At 39.9% G+C, this 21611-nt stretch overlaps 2 protein-coding genes across 2 annotated transcripts; both read right to left on the bottom strand.

Moving 5' to 3' along the window:
• Window positions 1–4514: 4514 nt before the first annotated feature.
• On the bottom strand, window positions 4515–5168 carry LOC122004665. The gene has a single exon (XM_042559517.1). The coding sequence runs from the start codon at window positions 5166–5168 to the stop codon at window positions 4515–4517; it is 654 nt and encodes a 217-aa protein (XP_042415451.1).
• A 3578-nt stretch (window positions 5169–8746) lies between these two features.
• On the bottom strand, window positions 8747–10820 carry LOC122006851 (eukaryotic translation initiation factor 3 subunit D-like). The gene has a single exon (XM_042562508.1). It carries the CDS (start codon window positions 10724–10726, stop codon window positions 8939–8941), a length of 1788 nt encoding a protein of 595 aa, XP_042418442.1. The 5' UTR covers window positions 10727–10820; the 3' UTR covers window positions 8747–8938.
• Between the last annotated feature and the right edge of the window lie 10791 nt (window positions 10821–21611).

The raw sequence follows: 21611 nt of genomic DNA, 5'->3' as shown, positions 1-21611 counted from the left end.
CAATCTTCCCAAGTCAAACATCAAAATACAACTCGAGTCAAGTCACCTCGAGTCGGGTCAACCAGGTCAACCTTGACCTAAGGTTGCACCAACATCTTACACCGCACACAAGGGCATAAAATCATTCCATTTATGTTAGCATTAAAAAATGCAAATTGTAAGAAACACTCAACTCCATTTCTATACTCCTCAATTTGTCTCGGTAAAAGCATCCAACTCTTATCCATAACAATTCTAAAAAAAAAATTTATTCAAATAAGTTTAACATTATATATAAATTGAAATAATTTTATCATGATAGAGGTAATGCAAGTGAAATGCATGTCTAGATAGCATAATCTTTATTTCAAAATGTGCTCTGGAAAAATTTTATAAAGCAAGGTATATTGTTGAGGAATAGTATATCCTGTGATACTCAATAGGAAGAATTCAAGGTGAAGTAAAATTGAAGAACCATAAATTTTAAAAAATATAATACATTTCCTAATATAATTACCACAACCAAATGAATCAAAATTAAAACATATTAAGCCAACTTGATCACTGATATTACTCAAACACATTATTAATAAAGTGATATTTTGATATTTAATGGTATAAGCAAAACAAAACAAAAAAAATTAAGATATAGAAAACCTAAAACTCTATCAAAGAATTCTTATCCTAATTGTTAGAAAGAGAGGGAGAAACAAGAAAGGATTAGTAATAAATCAATTAATGATTTCATCAAAGGATCCATATAATTTGTCCTTGATATCCATAATGCTCAATAGCCAAGAACAAGAGAACAAAATAATGATCTAAATATAGCAAAAAGATTCAAACAAAAAACATAAATTTGACTTCCAATTGGGTAACAAAGATATCCGAAATACAACAAAAGAAATTATTGTCATAGACACAGGAAGATACCATTCATAGAGATAGTAGGCAAAAGGTCAAAACCAACACAAATCAATGCATTAGAGAAAAACAAAATACAATTAAATCAAGATGTTTATATGCACGAATGCAGGTTAGTTAGAACCAAATTCAGAAGATAATAACATTATGATGGTGGATTTAGAATTCTCCTAAAACAAATGAAAAATAGGAGGCCAAGGCATTGAACATGTTTACCAGAACAGGAGAATGCATAAAGGAAGTAGTAAGAAACATAATCCATCCTAAAGTAGTGCACTTCATCTACCACCGAGGGACGAATAGGTTGGTCTTTCACTTTGTTCTTTCTATGTCAATTGTTTAATGATATGCAGTTCATTCTTGTATCTTTTGACTAAAAATAAGTATTAGCTATGCAAGTGGTGGTTGAAGACCATAATCATATAAGAATCATTGACCACCGTGCAAATCATCCATTAAAAAAGAATTAGTCTTTCTTTGTTGCTTGGTCAAAAGTTAGAACTGAAAGATTCAAATCTTTACTCTACTTAACCATAAAAGTAACATTAAGCAAACAAAACTAAAAAAAAAAATCTGCAAAACCTAGAAACAACAGAGGATTAGCACATATAAACAAACCTAAGAAGATGAAGGCTGGATTCGGCGTGTTCCTGGAAAATGCAGCAGAGGTTTGTGTGAGTGGCGGCTTGCAGCATGAGAAAGAAATCCGGCTGCCTGCAAAAACTAGAAATATTGTGAGTCGTGACCGAGAGGTGTGGCGTAGGGAAAAGAGGAAATCTAAGGACAATGAGGTGGTGTGCGAAAAGCAAAACCTGGCCATGTGCGGTGTGAAGAAGAAGTCCGACGCAGGAGAAAGAGGGTTGTGCGATTGGCGATTTGCGGCGTGCGACGTAGGGAAAAGAGGAGATCGATCGAAGGAGAGCTCGATTGACAGCTCGATCGACTTGATCTGGCCGTGTGCGCGTAAAAGAGGCTTTTGTGCGAAAAGAAACCTAGCGGCGTGAGAGAAAAGTTCGGCACAGGAAAACGATGGAGAAGGTATACGATAGAGAAAAGATTGGCACAAGGTTTTAATTAATATACGTTAACATAACATATACTTATAAATTAAACTAATTATTCCTATATCAATAATGACATTTATTTAAAATGTCATAAGAAAGTGTCTAATTTGTTATTTAATTTTTTTTTGGGTTTTTTGATAAATGTCACTATAAGGTATTTATTATGATACTTATAAATAAATGTCTTTAAGATAATGTCACAATAGACTAATTTTCTTGTAGTGTACATAAAGAGCATGCTCATAAGGGCATTGCATAAAGCCATTTTCTTTAAAGTATGCATCAATTCTTGAATTCCATGCTCTCGGTGCTTGCTTCAAGCCATAGAGAGCTTTCTTCAACTTCAACACCTTTCTTTCTTGCCCCCTCTTGATGTAGCCAGCCGGTTGTTCAATATAGACTTCTTCTTCTAAGTATCCATTAAGAAATGCCGATTTAACATCAAGCTGAAATATTTGCCATTTTAGTTGAGCGGCTAAAGAGATTATCAACCTTATAGTCTCCATTCGGGCAACAGGAGCAAACACTTCTTCGTAGTCAATGCCGGCCTTTTGTTTGTAACCTTTTGCTACAAGTCACGCTTTGTACTTTTCTATTTCTCCTTGAGCATTTTTCTTCATTTTATAAACTCACTTCACACCAATGGGTTTATGGCCATCGAGCAAAGTAGTAAGATGCCAAGTTTCATTCTTCTCAATTGTTTTCATCTCTTCATCCATAGCTTTCTTCCATTTGCTATCTTTACTAGCTTCTTCAAAAGATACAATTTCTTCATTAGCATAAAGACAAATGAGATTAAGTGGAATTGTCACCTCATATAATTCTTGAAGACTTCTTGTCTTTTATGGTGGAGGATCTTCTTCATCCAAGGGTGATGAAGAAGTAGGCGATGGTGGTGGAGTTGGTTCTTTCTCCTTCACTTGTTCTTCTTCTTGAATCATCACCATATTAGTGCTCTAATTCTAAGCACCATATTCTTGAAATTCAACATCTCTACTTATGATAATCATTCTGTTCATTGGATTATAGAGTATGTAAGTCTTCGATCTTGTATCGTAGCTAATGAAAATGCAAGGTAAGCTTTTGTCATCAAGCTTCGTTCTTCTTTGATCTGGAATGTGTGCATAGGCAATACACCCGAGAATCTTCAAATGAGATGCACATGACTTGTATCCGGTCCATGCTTCTTGAGGTGTAATTCCTTCTAAATTCCTTGTAGAAGATCTATTTAGCAAATACACCGCACAGTTTACAGCTTCGGCCCAAAATTTTTTGGGTACTTCTTTTGTTTTGAGCATACTTCGAACCATGTCAAGAATAGTTTGGTTCTTCCTTTCAGCAACTCCATTTTGTTAAGGGGAGTAAGGTGTTGTTAAAGGCCTCCAGATGCCATGATTTTTGCAGAATTTTTCAAATTCTTTTGAGGTGAATTCACCACCACGATCTGACCGCATTGCCTTGATATTATAGCCCGATTGATTTTCTACCAATCCTTTGAATTCCTTGAACTTCTCAAAAGCATTGTCTTTATTCATCAAAAGATAGACCCAAGTTTTCCTGCTAAAATCATCAATAAAGATTAGAAAATATCGACGACCTCCAAAGGAGGTTATCGTGATTGTCCCACATATGTCCGTATGAATGAGTTCAAGAGGCTTCTTAGCTCAATTGTGCGATTCATTCGGAAAACTTGCTGTAGGATGTTTGCCAAGAATACACCCTTCACAGATATCATCTTGAGCATTAATATGAGGAAGACCATTCATCATTCCTTTGCTTGAGAGAAGCTTTAGAGCTCTGAAGTTTATATGCTCGTACCTCATATGCTATAGCCATGTAATATCCTTTATGCATGCACATAAGCATTTTGTAGTAACATGCTTAATATCAAGAGAGAACATCCTATTTTTAGACATAGGAATATGAGCAATAAGTTTGTTTTGCTTTCTCAGACGAAGACTACCATCTTTTAGTTGCATATTAAAACCTTTCTCAAGCAATTGTCCAAGACTAATAATATTTGTTTTCATGTCGGGCACATAATAAATATCAGTGATGTATGTGTGAGCTCCATCTTTAAGTTTGATAAGAATCTTACCAACGCCTCTTACTTGGATTTTGGACGCGTCTCCAAATGAAACTTGTCCATTCACCGTTTCATCCAACTCGGTAAACATATCTTTACGCCCGCACATATGATTGCTTGCCCCGGAGTCTAAATACCACAAATTCTTGTTTGTGGAATCTCCATCATTTCTTGCTAGCAAAACTACATCATTGTCATTATCTTCTTTTGACACGTAATTAGCATTCCCTTGCACGTTGTTAGAGCGGCATTCCGTTGCATAATGACCAAATTTATTACAAGTATAACATCTTACATTTCTTTTGTCATACCTTTGGTCTCTACCTTGATTGTTGTCTTTACTTCTTCATCAGCCTCAAGCAAAGCCCCTGCTACGGTCTCTACCTCAGCCACGTATGTCCACGGAAGTTACCACGGCCACCGCCATTTTCTTGCGAACTTTCGGTCTTTGACTCTTCTTTCTAGTCAATAATGGTGAGCTTGGTTTGTAGAGTCTGCTCCATAGGCTCTCTCATTCTTCTTTGCATTCTTGCTTCATGAGCTTGCAGAGAGCTTAATAATTCTTGCACCTTCATTTCTTTCACATCTTTTGATTCTTCTATAGCCGCAACTACATAGTCGTACCTTGGTTCCAACGAGTGTAGAATTTTCTCTATGACGCGACTATCTTCAATGTTATCATCATTTCTTCTCAATTGGTTGACAATAACCAATACCCTTGTAAAGTAGTCAGATACATTTTCGGACTCTTTCATCTCCAATGATTCAAATTCCCCTCTCAGGATTTGAAGGCGAATACTTTTTGCTCTTTCATCACCTTTGTATGCTACTTGTAGGATCTCCCATGCCTTTTTTGAAGTTGTAGCTTCGGCTACTTTTTCAAAAGTAGCTTCATTAAGAGCTTTATAAATAAAGAAAAGATCTTTCTTATCTTTTCTCTTTTGTTCCGCCATTGCCGTCTTCTGTGCCTCCGTTTGGTCGACTCCTTCTTGAGACGTTTTATAGCCTCTTTCAACAATATCCCATAGGCCTTCGTTCTCCAGTAAGGCACTCATTTGGATACTCCAATTGTGATACTTCAAATCAACAAGACAAGGGATAGGAAGCATCGACATGGCTCTGATACCACTTTGTTGAAAAAAGAAATTATTGGAGAAGAAATAAAAGGATTATAGAAGGAAAAAAAATATGGAAGAGGTGAAGAATCTCTACGTGGAGAGGAGGAGAATAAAATAAAACACAACTTACTTTATTCAGTGAAAAGAGGTACATATTTATAGGCTTATTGGATAAGCACTAATAATCAAGATTTTTTTTTTAATTCTATCTCTACGAAACTCTTATCCTATCATGACAACTCAACAATCCTATCACGAAGTTTAGTCAAACTTGCCACCTCATCCTTCTATCTTCACAAATTTTATCAATATCAAAATAAAATTTAATCTCCAACACTCACACCATCATCATCGTCAGAGGAAGTCTATCTACTATTAAAAAATAATTATTATAAATAAATAATTATTTATTTCTTAATTATTAGAAAATAATTATTTCTTAATATCTGCGAGGGAATAATTATTTCTTAATATCTGCGAGGGCAAGGTAGTTTCCATCGAGCCTCCGGTGTATCGAAGTAGCCGGTTAGAGAGAATAGTGCCACGGCAAGAGGCAAATCCCGAGCTCTCACAGGCGAAGACGAATTTAGGAGCACAGAAGGGGGCCAAGCTCGCGCTGGAGGTGGAGGCAGAAGACGACAACGAGAAGGTCGTGGAGGCAACGGATGCGGAGGAGTTCCGGCGAGAGGAGGAGGGCGAAGCAAACCAGATTCGATGACTTGCCCTATAAAGGCGTCGTTGTACGGCAGCGTGATCGGCCTATCGGCGACGGACAACCCAAACTCTTCCTCCACCATCTCTGGGAAAATTTCTCTTCCACATTTACTCCATCTGTCCATTTATCTTACACATTTACTCTATCTGTGCATGACAACCTAATAATAAACACAAGGCTAGCTTTACTTTTCAGACCTTCACTTCCATTTTCTTTACTAATGGAATTTCATTGTCGTTTTAACGCTCGACAATTTCAAAAAAAAAAAAACAAAAAAGAGGGAGAGAGAAAATACTCACTCGCTGTATAATAAATTTTAGTCGTTTTGACCAAATAAGAGGTGCAAAAAGATCTTAAATTCTTTGCTGTTGTACTAGCTAAAGATAAGAAAGTCGTCATCATCAAACTCAGCTCGCCAGCTCCGGAAAGTGAAGTGGAGGATCGACGTTGAGGTGGAAGGCGTCGATGTTGCTGAAGTTGAGGAAGTCGAAGGGCATGGGGTCAGAGCAGAGGACGGAGGTAGGGGAGGAGGAAGAGATTATCGGAAGAGGAATCATTCCGAGCGGCAAAGGAGTTGCTGCTATCGGCAAAGGTGGGACTAATTTTGCTGCACGGGAAGTTGGTCACAGTCTTGCTACCTTGAAGTAACGGCGGAGCTAGTTCGGATGATCTACTCGGGCTCTGGGCCATGAGTGTTGACGTTAACATTGTCACCCTGGACTAGCTGCCGATGACGACGTTGACGTCGTCGCACCGAGCTAGCCATCGAAGCCGACTTCGTCGCCCCAGGTTAACCATCCTTTTCTCACTTTTTTTTTTTGATTTTTTTCCCTCGTAAATTTTTTACTACCTTCATTCCCAGGTAGTCATTAACGTGCCTCCGCCACTACCTTTAAGTTTGATATATGGCGGCATCGTCGTACACAACTGCAACTTCCTTCGTATTGAAGGTCCCAAACTAGAGTTGTTTCCCTTGAGAAGGGTCACGCATCTCTACTGTATGTGGCTCCCTTAGTCCCATAGTAGATCCGCCCCGTATTGCGAAGTGCCAAAAGATTGCCATTTGTACGCCGCCTTTGATGGTCCTATCTACATGAGTTTTCTCGGGACGATCTAGTTAACGCATAAAGTGTTATCATCATGAAATCTGAGATTCGAATCTCGACATAATCCAGATAAATATTTTTCTCATGCATAAGTTATTATTCCAAAGATTAATAATCATCCGTGATATATTTCCTCTATGGTAGTTATGGTAGTTCTGAATTGACAGAGATACTAGCGACGAGCATAACCAAATTTTACCATCTTGATGGGTCCTACAGGAACGCCAGAACCACGTGTTGTTCTTCATTTTATTTTTAAATAAGAATTAAATATTTATCAATTACTCTACTTTCTACACTTTCGAATAGTAAAATTATTTTTTATAAAAAAGATATTGATAATTATTATTTGAACAATCAAAATAAAAGATAAATACATATTAGAATATTTTGATTAATAAATACAAAATATATTCTGATAATTTCGTGATCATCACTGTAGCAGTGGTTTAGCACTTTAGCCTATTGATTTTCATGGAGGACTCTCATCTTCTCTTAACGCTATAGTTTGAAGTCGAAAGCCCCAGCTTCGTGCGATGGGATGGTCCTCCATGCAATGAGAATCTCACGGATGATACGCCATTCGATTCATTTATACTTTCTCAATTTATACATTGATGTCAAGCTTCAGCAAGCGAATTATTAGAAATTCCTTCTTGAATGTAGAAATCGAAGATTGATGAGAGAAAAGGGAATAAATGATAAATATATTAGGTTTTATCGTGAGGATATTTTGGAAATATCATTGAAATATTAGCTTCCTCGTGTGAGCACCCAAACTTTCCTTCTAGTTCATTTTGAGCCACAAAATTAAGCATATGAGAGTTTGAAATTGGCTTGCAAAGCCTCTTTAACATGGTGTGTGGTGAAATCCCATCCCTTTAAAATGGAGCTAACATAGGATGATGTTGTCATCATGAGATTGGGATTACTTCACACCCAAACTGTCCTTCTAGCTCATTTTGAGCTACAAAATTAAGCATTTGAAAGTTCAAATTGGCTTGCAAATTCTCTCAACATGGTGTATGGTGAAATCCGATCCCTTCAAATGAACAATTGGCTAACGTATAATGATGTTATCATCATGAGATATGAGGATCAAATCTATCCCGACGGGTAGACAGATATCTACCCTTCTTCATATGCTATTCAACTGTCTAAGACTAATAGTTATTTATAATTTATCTCTTCCGTATTGATCTGAGGATGGACTAACAGAGGCATTAGGATGAGCAAATCATTTTTTATCACCATATGATGGAATTCACAGCATAGCTGAGTCAGTCATCACATCGATTCCTAGAGAAATCGGAGGAAATACTCTCACATATGATGATGGTCTGCCTGATTTTCTGATTGGTACTCTATATAGGCTACATATGACCTTTTGCAAACTGCTGTGCGGTGAAACCCTCATCGGACGAGGTACGAACTTGAACTAGTTATGCTTGCGCGTGGATTGCAGATCTTTGCAAAGAGGAGGCAGCGCTTGCTTCTACCCAAACAACTTTATCTCCCATGCCTCTCTCGCCGTGGACCTCTACTATCAATCGCGGAGCAGGCACTCTTGGAACTGCTACTTCAATGGCTCTGCGACTTCTTGTTGTTTGTTGTTGTTGCTTGCTAAAGAGCTAGATGGATTGGTTTTGTAGGTTTCGGGAGTTGCAACTATGCTTATACTTATGCTTGAAGAGACAAGGGAGGTTGAAGATGGTCGACAACTCCAAACAAGACAATTTTGTAAAATAGGATAATTGCAGACTAAAACCACCAAATCCTCAACATTCAACAATAAACAAACAACATGGGGAAGAGAAAACAGTTCCATTTGTACCAAAACTTGAAACTAGATAAACAAAACAGATCTCATGGATTAAAAAAACATACATATCATTTTGAATTGAAGCTGAAAATGTATAGACTAAGGTGCCACTTACCACTCCCATTCAGACAGCAAAAGCATCGGCATTCTTTTCCTCCTCTGCAGCTCCAGCTGCAGTATCGGCCACTGCTTCTGCTGCAGCATCCATAGCACTAGCTGTAGCATCTTCCTCTGCCGGAGGCTGCACCTGCTCCTCCTCTGGCAGAGGCTGTTCCACATAGTCATTCTCAAATGCATCTACTGGCACCTCATAGATTCGCACTTGTGGCTTAACTGGGTCCTTAACAAGAACATATTTCCCTTCATTGAGCTTCATGCAAAGGTCGACGATTGACTTGACGATGCCCCACATGTTGGAAGTGTTGAGATTGATTTGGGCTGAAAAATCCCTAGGCTTGTACCCAATCACACTCAGAATAACATGGTTGTAGTGGTCTCGAGGGTGGACTCTAGAGACATAACCCAGCTTCATCAAATCAGCCCCGGAAAGTAGTGCTTGAGCAGTCCACTTGGCAAGCTTGTTGGCATTGTTCTTGAGTTCAGTTGCGAGAACTGCTCCCCTTTGTGTCTCAAGTTTCTGCCTCCAATCTAAACCAGTGTACTTTGGATCAAACTCATTGAGGGCGTTCAGTGTCATGAAAGCTCGCTGACCCTTGACATCGGTGATGCTGTGCACCTCACAGCGGGCAATGAGTTGGGTCTCATCATCAAGCTTCCAGCGGCGGTATCGGTATGCAACAGATGCAACTTCTTCACCTTCAGAAGCAAAGGGGTTGGGCTCATCGAATGTAATCTTGTTGCCATCACGTAGGAGGACCTGCTGCGAGAAGTTTTGGTTGATGTAAGTAGCCTCAGTGGAGAGGGAGAATGCAGAGTTGATGTCCTCCTTGGCATCAGGGAGGAGCTCCTGCGACGTCTCATTGACCGAGAGAAGGTCGAGCTGGGAACCATCACGCTTGTCGAAGAAGAGCTTGTTGCCAACACGCTGAATGATAATGTCCCACGAGTAGACAGACCGTGGGGCGCACATGAGAGCGGAAAGGATGGCGTCGGTGGCAAAAACAGTGGCCTTGTCGTCGGCAGCGAGGCGACGTATGACGGGGTCGTCAGTGGTGGTGACCTTGAAGAAATTGCGAGACTTGAACCTCTCAAGACGGCGCTCGTTCTTGGGGTTGATGCGGTCGAAGGAGCGATCATAGAACTCCAGGCCGCCACAGACAAGGAGGTCCTCAGGCGGATCAGGAACGGAAAAGGAGAGTTTTGAGAAAGTGGAGAAAGGAATCTGGTCGAGCATGGTCCATTCAGGCTGGATGTCGACGGAGGACTTGAAGACAGGAGAATCACGCCGATTTGGGCCGCCACCAAAACCACCTCCTGCGGCAAAGCGATGGTGGAGGTTGTAGAAACGGTCGCGGCGGGCCCGTTCCTTCTCCGCCTCACGCTTCTTGGCCTCAACCTCCTCATCGCGGCGCTGCGGCAGCTGCGGCCGCTGCTGGAAGCGCCAGCGGGGGCCGAATTTGGGGCGCGGCGGGGGCTTGCCGTCGACCAGGCGGAAAGAGGCGTCATCACCAGCGCCGACGGATAGGGCAGAGGACTCGTCGAGAGCGAAGTCGAAGACGGCGTCGCGATCTCCACCGGCGGCCGATCGAGCGGCGTTGGAGCCGAAGTTAGGGTTGCGGGTCCAGTCGGCAACGCGGCCCAGCTTCTCGGAGCGGGAAAAGGGGGCAAAAGGGATGTTGGCGGGTCGAGTGGCGACCCTGTCGTTCCCGGAGAGGAGGAGCGGCGCGGGATTGGCATCGGGAGGGCCCCATCCGTCTAGGTTGAAGGGGATGACGCCGACGTCGAAGCCCATCGCCGGATCTGCTGCTCGGTTATTGCTAGGGTTTCCGATCGGGAAAGCGGCGGTGGTGAAGAAGCGAAGAATCCAAGTTACGTAGGGTTTCCGTTTTTAAGGAGGGGACTGGGGGCTAAATCTAATCGGATTTATTACTATAACAGTAGGATTCTTACTAAATCCAATCGGGTTTCGGTTAAACAAATGAGCCAATTTTGAAAAATGATATGCTTTAACAAAGAATTTTTAAAAAATATTTAGATAGATATGTAAAATGAATGGAACTAAAAAAATAAAATGATGGATTATAAATTTTATGTATTTCTTCATATTTTCTTAAGATTATATATATATATATATATATATATATATATATATATATATATATATATATATATATATATATATTGTGCGCGACCGTGAGCGACGCGTAGACGTGGTGTTGCCAGTTTGATTTCACTATAAAAAAAAATGTCATTTATTCTCTCTCCCTTTCCATCTTCTATTCAAAATTGGTGCATGGGAAATTTTCCAAATTAAAATTTCCCTCGTCGCTCTCTCTCTCTCGCGCTCTCGTTGTCTCCATCGTCCGTCGGAGCTCGCACTCCCATTGAGAAAGTTTCACCGGCATCTTCAATCTCACAGCTGCTGTGAGAACTTATCACGTCTCTCCATTTTCAATGGTAATTTGTTTCATTTTAATTTGTTATTCTCCACCGTTATAGCATACATATATTATAAGGATTAATGCTATAACGTGCAAGGACGACGCCGACTACAAATGCCTGTAGGCTACATCCACGTCTGCACGTTAGCTGCTACATGTTGTAGTAGCTACAAACGTTAAGCAACCACTTGGTAAGTCATTTTTTTAGTAGCTACATTTTCTAGCAGATATTACCCCTACAAATATTTAAGTTCATGTATATCAACTTGATAAAAAATTATTTGAAATTATTTTTTACTAATGCAGCGTCTTTGCTTCGCTTCTAAACGTTACATCAACTACTTCGCAGTAAATTGTCCTTGTAGCTGCTATAACTTGTAGAAGCTAACTTGGAATGGTGGTCGTAAAAGGAAGAAAGGATTTATGCTACGATGTGCAAGGTCGACGCCTGCTACAAACGCCTACAGCCAGTTGGACTTTCCTTTGCTGCTACAAGTTATAGCAGCTACTTTGACAGTTAACTGCTACACCTTGTAGCAACTAACTCTCTATGTAACTGCTACAACTTGTAGCAGCCATTTGTTAAGTCATTTTTTCACTAGCTATATTTTCTAGCAGATATTAACCCTAAAAATATTTTTGTAGATGTATATCAACTTGCTAAAAAATTATTTAAAATTATTTATGTTGCTGTAGCGGCTTTGCTTTGCTGCTACACGTTGTAGCAGCTATTTCGACAAATAACTGCTACACCTTCTAGCAGTTAACTTTCCATGTAGCTACTACAGCTTGTACCAGCTAACATTCCAAGTTAGCTACTACAACAATATAATAGTTTTTTCTTCGTTTACGCTTAACAAGATGTTACTCTGCATTTTCAACCAATAATAGATCATAGATAATCTCAGTTTTTTATTTAGATCAATTAGATGAAGTTCTACACATTGTAGAAGCAATTGCAGCACGTTGAAGCAGCTAGTCGTCAGAAGCTGCAACATGTTGTAGCATCTTGTCAAGAGTGGCTGCTACACTGTGTAGCAGTTACTTCTGATTAGCTGCTACACTTTGTAGCAGTTACTCCAGAATAGCTGCTATAACGTGTAGTAGGTACTGTTGATCTTCAAATAACCTTTTCTTACTAATTACCTTTTGTTGGAACCCCAAGGTTGTTTCGGTGTGATCAACAAATTAAGTTAGATCCTGTATATTTCTAACCTTGTGTCTAAATGTGCAGGAGCTTAGGAGCATAGGTAGTCGAGCGAAAGATGCAACTAGTGAGAAGGGCGGCACGCGGTGCGTCCGAGGGACGAGGCGCTGCTGAAGAGTACACCGGCGGACGAGAAGGAAGCGTGCGGTGGTTCCGAGGGACGAGAAGCCGGAGCGGAAGACTGCTCAGGGAGCAAGAGACGCAGCTAGCGAGAAGGTCGGCACGGGGTGGGACTGAGGGACGAAGACTGCGGATGAGTACGCTGGCGGACGAGAAGGAAACACGTGGCGATTCCAAGGGAAGAGAAGCCGGAGCGAAAGCCTGTTCGAGAAGACCGGAAGTTGGTTTCGGGTGAGCCCTATTCCGGATCGCAGAGATCACCCAAACAAGCGGAAGACTCGGTCTGAGGCGAACGGAGCCGGAGCAAAAGACATGGGAGGGGAAAAGTCAATGGGGTTGACTTTTTCCCTCCGGGGCACCCGGAACCCTTCCAGGCGTCCGGAGTTGACTTTTTCACAGGAGTTTAGACTCGATCTGAACGTTGGGGGATAAAGTTTATCCCCTCCAGGGCGCTCAGAACCCTCAGGGCGCCCCGACCAAGGCTATAAATATAGCCTTGGTCCAGAAGCTTTTTCAACAACTCAGAAATTGTAATTCCAACACTTGTGCACTTCCAGTTGTAGTTTAGCTTTTTTCTTTTGCACTTTTATTGCTGTAAGAGGCTTCTCCGCCTGAAGGAGATATTCTAGTGCGACATCTTCCTTGGATTAACAACCTCCCTGGTTGTAACCAAGTAAATTTCTGTGTGCCTCATCTTTTCAGTTTTTAATTTATTGCTTTCTTAATTTATGCAAGTGTTAGTTTAAGAAAGTTCGAGAAAGGTTGTGCTTTTTATTTTCAGGCTATTCAACCCCCCTTCTAGTCGGCCGCCGCGATCCAACAAGTGGTATCAGAGTCAAGGCACTTCAGGAGGACTAATCGCCGAACGAAGCAACAAGATAATGGCCGAACCAAGCATTTACCCGCCGAAGTTTGAAGGGGAATTCGCTAGCTGGAAAAAGCGAATGCAGGTATTCTTTAAAACAGATTTTAAATTAATTTTAATAATGGAATTTGGCTTTGTAGCTCCAGAGGGCAAAGAAAAATATCAATGGACGAAAAAGAAACAGGCCGACTACATGGCGAATGACAAAGCAGAATACCATCTACTAAGCGTTCTTCCACCACAAGAAGTCAACCGATCGGGAACTATGACTTGGCAAAGGAACTTTGGGAGAAGTTCCTTGAGTTGCACGAAGGAACGTCCGAAGCCAAGCTCGCTAGACGGGATCTACTTCGCAATCAGCTAACCAACCTGCGACTTAGGGAAGATGAGACAGTTGCGCATCTGCACTTGAGAATCAAAGAGATCATCACCAGACTGTCGAATCTCGGAGAAAAGGTAAGTAACCGAGATTCGCTAAAGTACGTTTTAAATTCTTTTCTGAGAAATCCAAAATGGGCATCACTAGTAGATGCCTTTTACATTTCGAAAGATTTAGAAAAAATTACACTAGAAGAATTTTTCTCGACATTTGAAGTGCACGAATCAAGATGTGCAGGGACGAAGGAGCCCAAGAACAATGTCGCCCTCAAAGTATTGAGAGATGAACCTGAGTCAGAATCTTCTCTCGACGACGAGGAAATGGTAATGATGATAAGACGGTTTAAAAAGCTTTGTAAAACTAGAATTACTAACCATTCGTAGGGCAGAAAGAAAAGGACCATCGACTGCTACCACTGCGACGAAGAAGGGAACGTCAAGGACAACTGCTCTAAGCTGAGGAACAAGGGCAAGGATAAAGGTAAGAAGCCTGTCCAAAAGCGTAAGGTCCTAAAGGCGACGTGGGACGATACGTCGTCCGAATCGGAAGTCGAGGCGTTCTCCAGACTCGCATTAATGGCGAGTCATCAAGATGATGACAGCGATTCAAGCTCTTCTGAGATGAGCATCGAGAGCATCGATGAAGGGGGAGCTACGTCAGAAGAAAGCAGCAGTTCAAGGGGAGACACAGACAACGAGATCGATAAAGTAAGTGAGGTACGATCTTTTCCTCCCGATAAACTTTTTAAGTTTGTTAAGTTGCTAACTAGAGACTGCTACAAGTTAGAAAAAGAAATTAAGAATTTAAAACTAATATTAGCTAAATCTTGCCCTTTAGAAGAATTAGATAAAGTTAAATTAGAAAATGAGAAATTGAAATCAGAAAATGAAAATCTGAAAATTCAAGTAGATAACTTGAAAAATCGTGCATGCCTATCTAATACAAATTATAGAAAGTTTAATAATTTAAATTGATATTATAGATATCACCAGGGATAAATTAGGAATATTTCAAGAAAATATGTCCCTAAGAAATTTTTGGTTAATCTAGTAGGCTGGAACCTATATTGGGTTCCTAAATCTTGCTTAGCCTAAATTTTAATCGAAATTAGCGCTTTCAGTGAGAAAATTAAACAATGAATTTCTTTATGAGTCTTTGTCTAAGGAAATGGTTATTGCTCCAATAACCAAGAAAACCTAGTGCCTTGCCATGACCTGGAAGACAAAATATTGAAATAAAAATGTTTAATTAACTTTCTGATAAAAGCATTAAGGTGGAAATTTAATAATGTTTTAAAAAGTTTTCTTTAACATTTTTAAAAAAATTTCAAAAATTTTTTTTACTTAGAATTTTTTTTTTTTTTGCATAAAACCTTTACATAAAAATTAAAAGTATTTCTGAAATTTCTGCTTAAAATATTTACTTAGAAAAAATTTCATTTTTTTTTTAAAAATTTCTTAAAGTCAGAATTTTTTTTTACTTAATTTTTTTTTAAGTTAGAATTTTTTTTTAAGAATATTTTTTTTGCAAATTCTCTAACTTAGAGTTTATTCAAACTTAGAATTTTTTTAAGAAAGTTAGAATTTTTTTTTACCCTTAGATTCTTTTCGGAACCCCAATTTTTTATATGATCAAAGGGGGAGAAGGAAAAGTATAAGTCTAGGGGGAGGTAGATAATTTTCTATCTTTTTGCACTTAATTCCAAATTTAGTTAGTTTATTTTCATGTCTATTTAACCCTATCTTAACTTGGGTTGCTTACATCAAAAAGAGGGAGATTGTTGGAACCCCAAGGTTGTTTTGGTGTGATCAATAAGTTAAGTTAGATCCTGTGTGTTTCTAACCTTGTGTCTAAGTGCGCAGGAGCTTAGGAGCACATGTAGTCGAGCGAAAGACGCAGCTAGCGAGAAGGATGGCACGCGGTGCGTCCAAGGGACGAGGCGCTGTGGAAGAGAACACCGGCGGACGAGAAGGAAGCGTGCGGTGGTTCTGAGGGACGAGAAGCCGGATTGGAAGAGTGCTCGAGGAGCAAGAGACGCAGCTAGCGAGAAGGTCGGCATGGGGTGCGACTGAGGGACGAAGACTGTGGATGAGAACGCTGGCGGACGAGAAGGAAACACGCGGCGATTTCGAGGTACAAGAAGCCGGAGCGGAAGCGTGCTCGAGAAGACCAGAAGCTGGGTTCGGGTGAGCTATATTCTGGATGGCAGAGATCACCCACACAAGCGGAAGACTCGGTCTGAGGCGAATGGAGCCGGAGCAGAAGACCCTGGCGAAAAAAGTCAACAGGGTTGACTTTTCCCTCCGGGGCGCCCGGAGTTGACTTTTTCACAAGATCAAGTTTTGACTCGATCTGAACATTGGGGAATAAAGTTTATCCCCCCCAGGGCGCTCGGAACCCTTAGGGCGCCCCGACCAAGGCTATAAATATAGCCTTGGTCCAGAAGTTTTTTCAACAACTCAGAAATTGTAATTCCAACACTTGTGCGCTTCCAGTTATAGTTTAGTTTCTTTCTTTTGCGCTTTCATTGCTGTAAGAGGCTTCTCCGTCTGAAGGAGATATTCTAGTGCGACATTTTCCTTAGATTAACAACCTCCCTGGTTGTAACCAAGTAAATATCTGTGTGTCTCGTCTTTTCAGTTTTTAATTTATTGTTTTCTTAATTTATGCAAGTGTTAGTTTAAGAAAGTTCGAGAAAGGTTGTGTTTTTTATTTTCAGGCTATTCAACCCCCCTTTTAGCCGGCCGCCGCGATCCAACACCTTTTTGCAATTATTGTGCAAATATATATACTGTGCAATTATATTTTTACCCCCATTGGCCAAAGGTTTAACCTCTAAACTCGCCGTGTGAAAAATATTTCGAAAGAATATCACTCATAGTAGATCACTACCCACACGGTGTCTTCGTCAATCAATCTCACCGCGATGACTTGTTTCTCATCCAAATCTTCGCCTCCATCTGTACTCGGGAGTCCGGAGTCTACACTTGGGAAGTTGGGAGTCTAAGGATCTAGTGCTCTAAACACATAGAAAAGCAGAGGAAAAACTAACTAGATCCTTTCTAGGAGATCCATGCGAAGGAGAAAACATATACTAAGTTTGTTAAAAGGGAGTTATATCTTTGGTACATAAACACGAACTCCCACAACAAGGATCTCAGCATGATCATGTAACCGTACCTCTAATGGTATCCACACGAACAAGCCTTCTGTCGGTCTCATGAACTCACAAAGTGGAGAAGAAAACCAACCAAAGGTTGTGCTAACAACCACAAAGGTAAGGTTTCGACCAAAGGTGGAAGAAGAGAGAAGAAGAAGATTCACTCATCAAAAATGAGATGAAAAAGGTCATTTGTACTTCATCCAATGAATACATTTAATGAACATTAACACTCCATTAAGACAAGAACCTTTTGGTCTTCCTTCAAGAATTCAAATCAACATTTGAATTCTTTATGAGTCAATGGTCAATTTTGAAATTGACCTTTCATCTTCCTTCATTCAAATTCAATGAGTCACTATCTCATTAATTCGAATTGACTCAATAAGTCTAGTATGAATTGAACTCAATTCAATAATTGGATCTAATTGTGTTTAACTCAATGAGTCTAATTCGGATTAGACTTAATCTAATGATCCATCATATGAACTCATCTCAAAATCAACTTGTTCTTTGTGTGTAACCCAATGACTCTTGTAACGTTGACAATGTCTCTAAAATTATTTTAGATACATAAACAATAAGTGACATCTAGTAAAACATCATTGCTACCCAAGTGAGATTTGACTTAACCTTTCCGTGTCTATTATCTTGTATGACTCAATCATTCTATTTTTGATATCTAGATTGATCAATGAGGCATAGACTATGCCATCCTCTTATTAATCTTTATGTTTCTTGATCTCTAAGTAGACACACTCAATCAAATAAGCTCAATATTGCATATTGACTCATTTGAGTATGACCATACATTCTTATGTCTTACTAATCCAGGAGTCCACAGATATCACTTCCTTCATATGGAAAAGATAGATCTCATCTACATCACTCACATCCCTCAGCATAACTTATTGCATACCCAGTAATCGACTTTATAGTCCCCCCCCTGTTACATGTGACGTTTGTCAATACCAAAGTATATAACTTCTTATGTAGGGAATCATAGTGACTTCAGGTCTAAGGACTATTCATACTAATAGTTACTATGGAAATATTTATGACACTCAGATAACGATCCATGAACATTTTATGGTGGGTGAATTCAGTATATATTCTCTAATATATACTCATATGTCAACGTGATATATCATATCCATGATTTGTGAGATTAAGTTATCAATTGACCTACATGCTAGTCTCAATGCATTAATATTATTCTTATATATTAACGCTTGACTAGAAATAGTTAAGAGTAGTGCCTATATATCTATAGACTCCCACTATTAATTTAACCAATTAATATGTTATAGACTAGAGCCTACTATCGTATGACATTATTATACTTATTCATTCAACACTGAACTGAAATGAATATAATAACCAACTTTACCTTTTATTAATGAAATATGATACAAAAAATGTCCTTATCAATCATCTCATAATTGGTACTAAGGCTAATACTAATAGGGAGTCTGCACTTGGACTCTACACTAGAGAGTCTGTACTCTAGCTTATAAGGTAGCTCATTTTTCTAGCCAACTCAACCATCCCAAGCAACTCTTCCTTTCATGCTTAGCAACCTCAGATTATCAATTCAAGTTAACTCAACAGATAACTTTGATTTGATTTGTAATTTCAATTCGGACTACTCCTCTATCTCCGACAAGATTGTCCAACATCTTTTTTATGAGCTTGAGCTTGGTTTGAGTTTCACTTGAGCTTGATTTATTTAGATGTTAATCATGTTATCGAGCTCTTAATTTAAGCTTGTTTGATTAGTTATTGAGTTTGATAATACAAATTTAGTTTTTTATTTTAAATTTTTTTTATTTAGTTAGCAAGTTAAAAAGAATTTTATTAATGAACATGGTTCATAAATATTATTTACGAATATTGTTCACGAACATTCACTATAAAAAACCCAAAAGCAACGAACCTTCTGACGGAAAACAAATTCCGTTGCTAATCCATTTTTATTGAGGCGATAGGAAACCCTAAACCCTAAATTCTGTCCCCATTTTATGACGGTATTTATATTTCGTCGCAAAATTCACGACGGAAAACAAATTCCATTGCTAATTAGCAACAGATTAGCTATGAAATTTGTTTTTGTTGGACCCCGTGGTTGTTTTGATGTGATCAACCAAGTTGGTTAGGTCCTGCTTTGTGTTTGATTCTTGTGTCTGAGTGTGCAGGAGCTTAGGAGCGCAGGAAGTCGAACGGAAGACGCAGCTAACGAGAAGGACGACACGGGAAGGGAGCTGACGGGCTCGGTGCGTCCGAAGGACGAGAGAGCTGCGGAAGAGTACACCGGTGGGCGAGAAGAACATGTGTAATGTTCAAGGGACGTAAAGCTGGGACGGAAGACTGCTCGAGGAGACGGCCAGAAATTGGGTTCGAGTGAGCCCTATTTCGGTTGGCCGAAATCACCTAAAAGAACAAAACTTCGGAAGTCGAAGCAAAGAAGCAAGCTGGAAAAGCTGCCAGCTTGGAGGCGCCTCCATCAGGCATTGGAGGCGCCTCCAGCTTGAAGGCGCCTTCAGTCCTTATTGAAGGCGCCTTCAACCAGGTCAAACTGACCGTTTGCATTCGAATAGAGTTCTATCAGATCACTCACTTGGAGGCACCTTGGACCTCTATTGGAGGCGCCTTGGACCTTCGGGATAGACTTTCCAGGGGCTATAAAAATACCCCTGGACCTAGGAATTAATAATCAATTGTTCTTTCAACTCTGTAGTCATTCCTAACAACTTGTCTGAGCTTTCCATTGTGTAAAAGGCTTCTCCGCCTTTAGAGAAGGAGATCTTTTCAGAGCGCTTTTCTTCTGCCTTGGATTAACAACTGTCTTGGTTGTAACCAAGTAAATTGCTGAGTTCTTTTTCTTTATTTCTGTTAAGTTTAATTTTTAATTATTGCTATCTTTTTTAGTTGAAAGACGAGGAGGGTATACTTTATTTTTTCAGACAATTCACCCCCTCTTGCCGACCTTCGCTGCACCTACAATTGGTATCAGAGCCAGACCGCCTAGAAGGACTAACCACCGACTGAAGCACGAAGATCAAGGAGATGGCTGGAACAAGCATTCATCCCCCGAAGTTCGACGGAGACTTCACGACGTGGAAACGCCGGATGGAGTTATTTTTTAAAACCGACTTCGATATTTTACTAACTATGAAATATGGTTTTGAAGTTTCGAAAGACAAAGAAGAGCATCAATGGAGCAAGAAGGAGCAAGCCGAGTTTGTCGCCAACGGAAAGGCAGAGTTCCACCTGCTTAGCGTGCTGCCACCACAAGAGGTAAGTCAGATCGGAAGCTACGACTTCGCGAAAGACCTCTGGGAAAAATTCCTGGAGCTTCACAAAGGTACATCCGAAGCGAAGCTTGCAAGACGCGATATCCTCCGAACTCAACTTACGAACATCCGGATGAACCAAGGCGAGAAGGTAGCGCAACTCCAAACAAGGATTAAGGAGCTAATAACTCAACTAAGCAACCTTGGAGAAGAAGTAACAAACCGGGACTCGATCCGGTACGCGCTCAACGCCTTCCCCAGAACTCCAGAATGAGCGTCCTTAGTAGATGCATACTACATCTCTAAGGACTTCGAGATAAGTACTTTAGAAAATTTATTTTCAACTTTTGAACTTCACGAATCTCGGATTGCAGAGCCCAATGAAGTGGAGAAAACAAGTCAGAACATTGCCTTAAAGGCAAGAACAAACGATTCTGACTCCGAAGCCTCGATCGACCAATTAGAAGCTGCATTACTGGTAAAGCATTTCAATAAGTTTTTTAATTCTAATAAATTTAGATCGCAGACAAAGAGGCATGAGTGAAAGAGAAGAACGGTTCGTTGCTACAACTGCAATGAAGAAGGGCACATCAAAGATGACTGCCCAACATTGAAGAAAAAGGGAAGAGTAAAGGAAAAATGACAATCTTCCTCCAAACAGAAGAACCTGAAGGCCACTTGGTAAGATTCGTCTTCTTCCGAATCAGACGTCGAAGCCTTCTCGGAGTTAGTGCTAATGGCTAACCATCAGCTGGAAGAAGAGTCAAGCTCAGAGATGAGCATAGATGAAGGGGAGGAACATTAGAGGAAGAAAGCTACAGTGAAGGGGGAGCATCACCAAGTCAGGTAAGTTAGGTGCGTAATCTAACCCCTACTCAGTCGTTTCAGTTTATCAAGTTTCTTTCTAAAGATTTATTTAAATTAGAAAAAGAGAATGCTGACTTAAATAGAATCTTAGATAAATTGAAATCAGAAAATGATAACTTAAAATTAAAAATTGAAAAATTGAAATCTGATGCATGTTTAAAAACAAATGTTTTTCAGAAATCAAAACTTAAAATTTATGGAAAATTAAACTGGTATGTTAAACATCATCAAGGTCAACTTAGGAAAATTCCCAAAAATCATATACCCCTTAAGTTTCTGATTAATCCAGAAGGAAGGAACCTTTATTGGGTTCCAAAATCTGTGCTAAAATATATTTTTTTTTAA

The sequence above is a fragment of the Zingiber officinale genome, chromosome 7B, assembly GCF_018446385.1.
Source record: "Zingiber officinale cultivar Zhangliang chromosome 7B, Zo_v1.1, whole genome shotgun sequence".
Taxonomy (NCBI): domain Eukaryota; kingdom Viridiplantae; phylum Streptophyta; class Magnoliopsida; order Zingiberales; family Zingiberaceae; genus Zingiber; species Zingiber officinale.
This window is presented reverse-complemented; position numbering and strand designations above follow the sequence as displayed.

Excerpts from the sequence above, each read along its gene's own strand:
- LOC122004665 (XM_042559517.1), bottom strand. The coding sequence starts at position 5,168 with ATGTCGATGCTTCCTATCCCTTGTCTTGTTGATTTGAAGTATCACAAT.
- LOC122006851 (XM_042562508.1), bottom strand. The coding sequence starts at position 10,726 with ATGGGCTTCGACGTCGGCGTCATCCCCTTCAACCTAGACGGATGGGGC.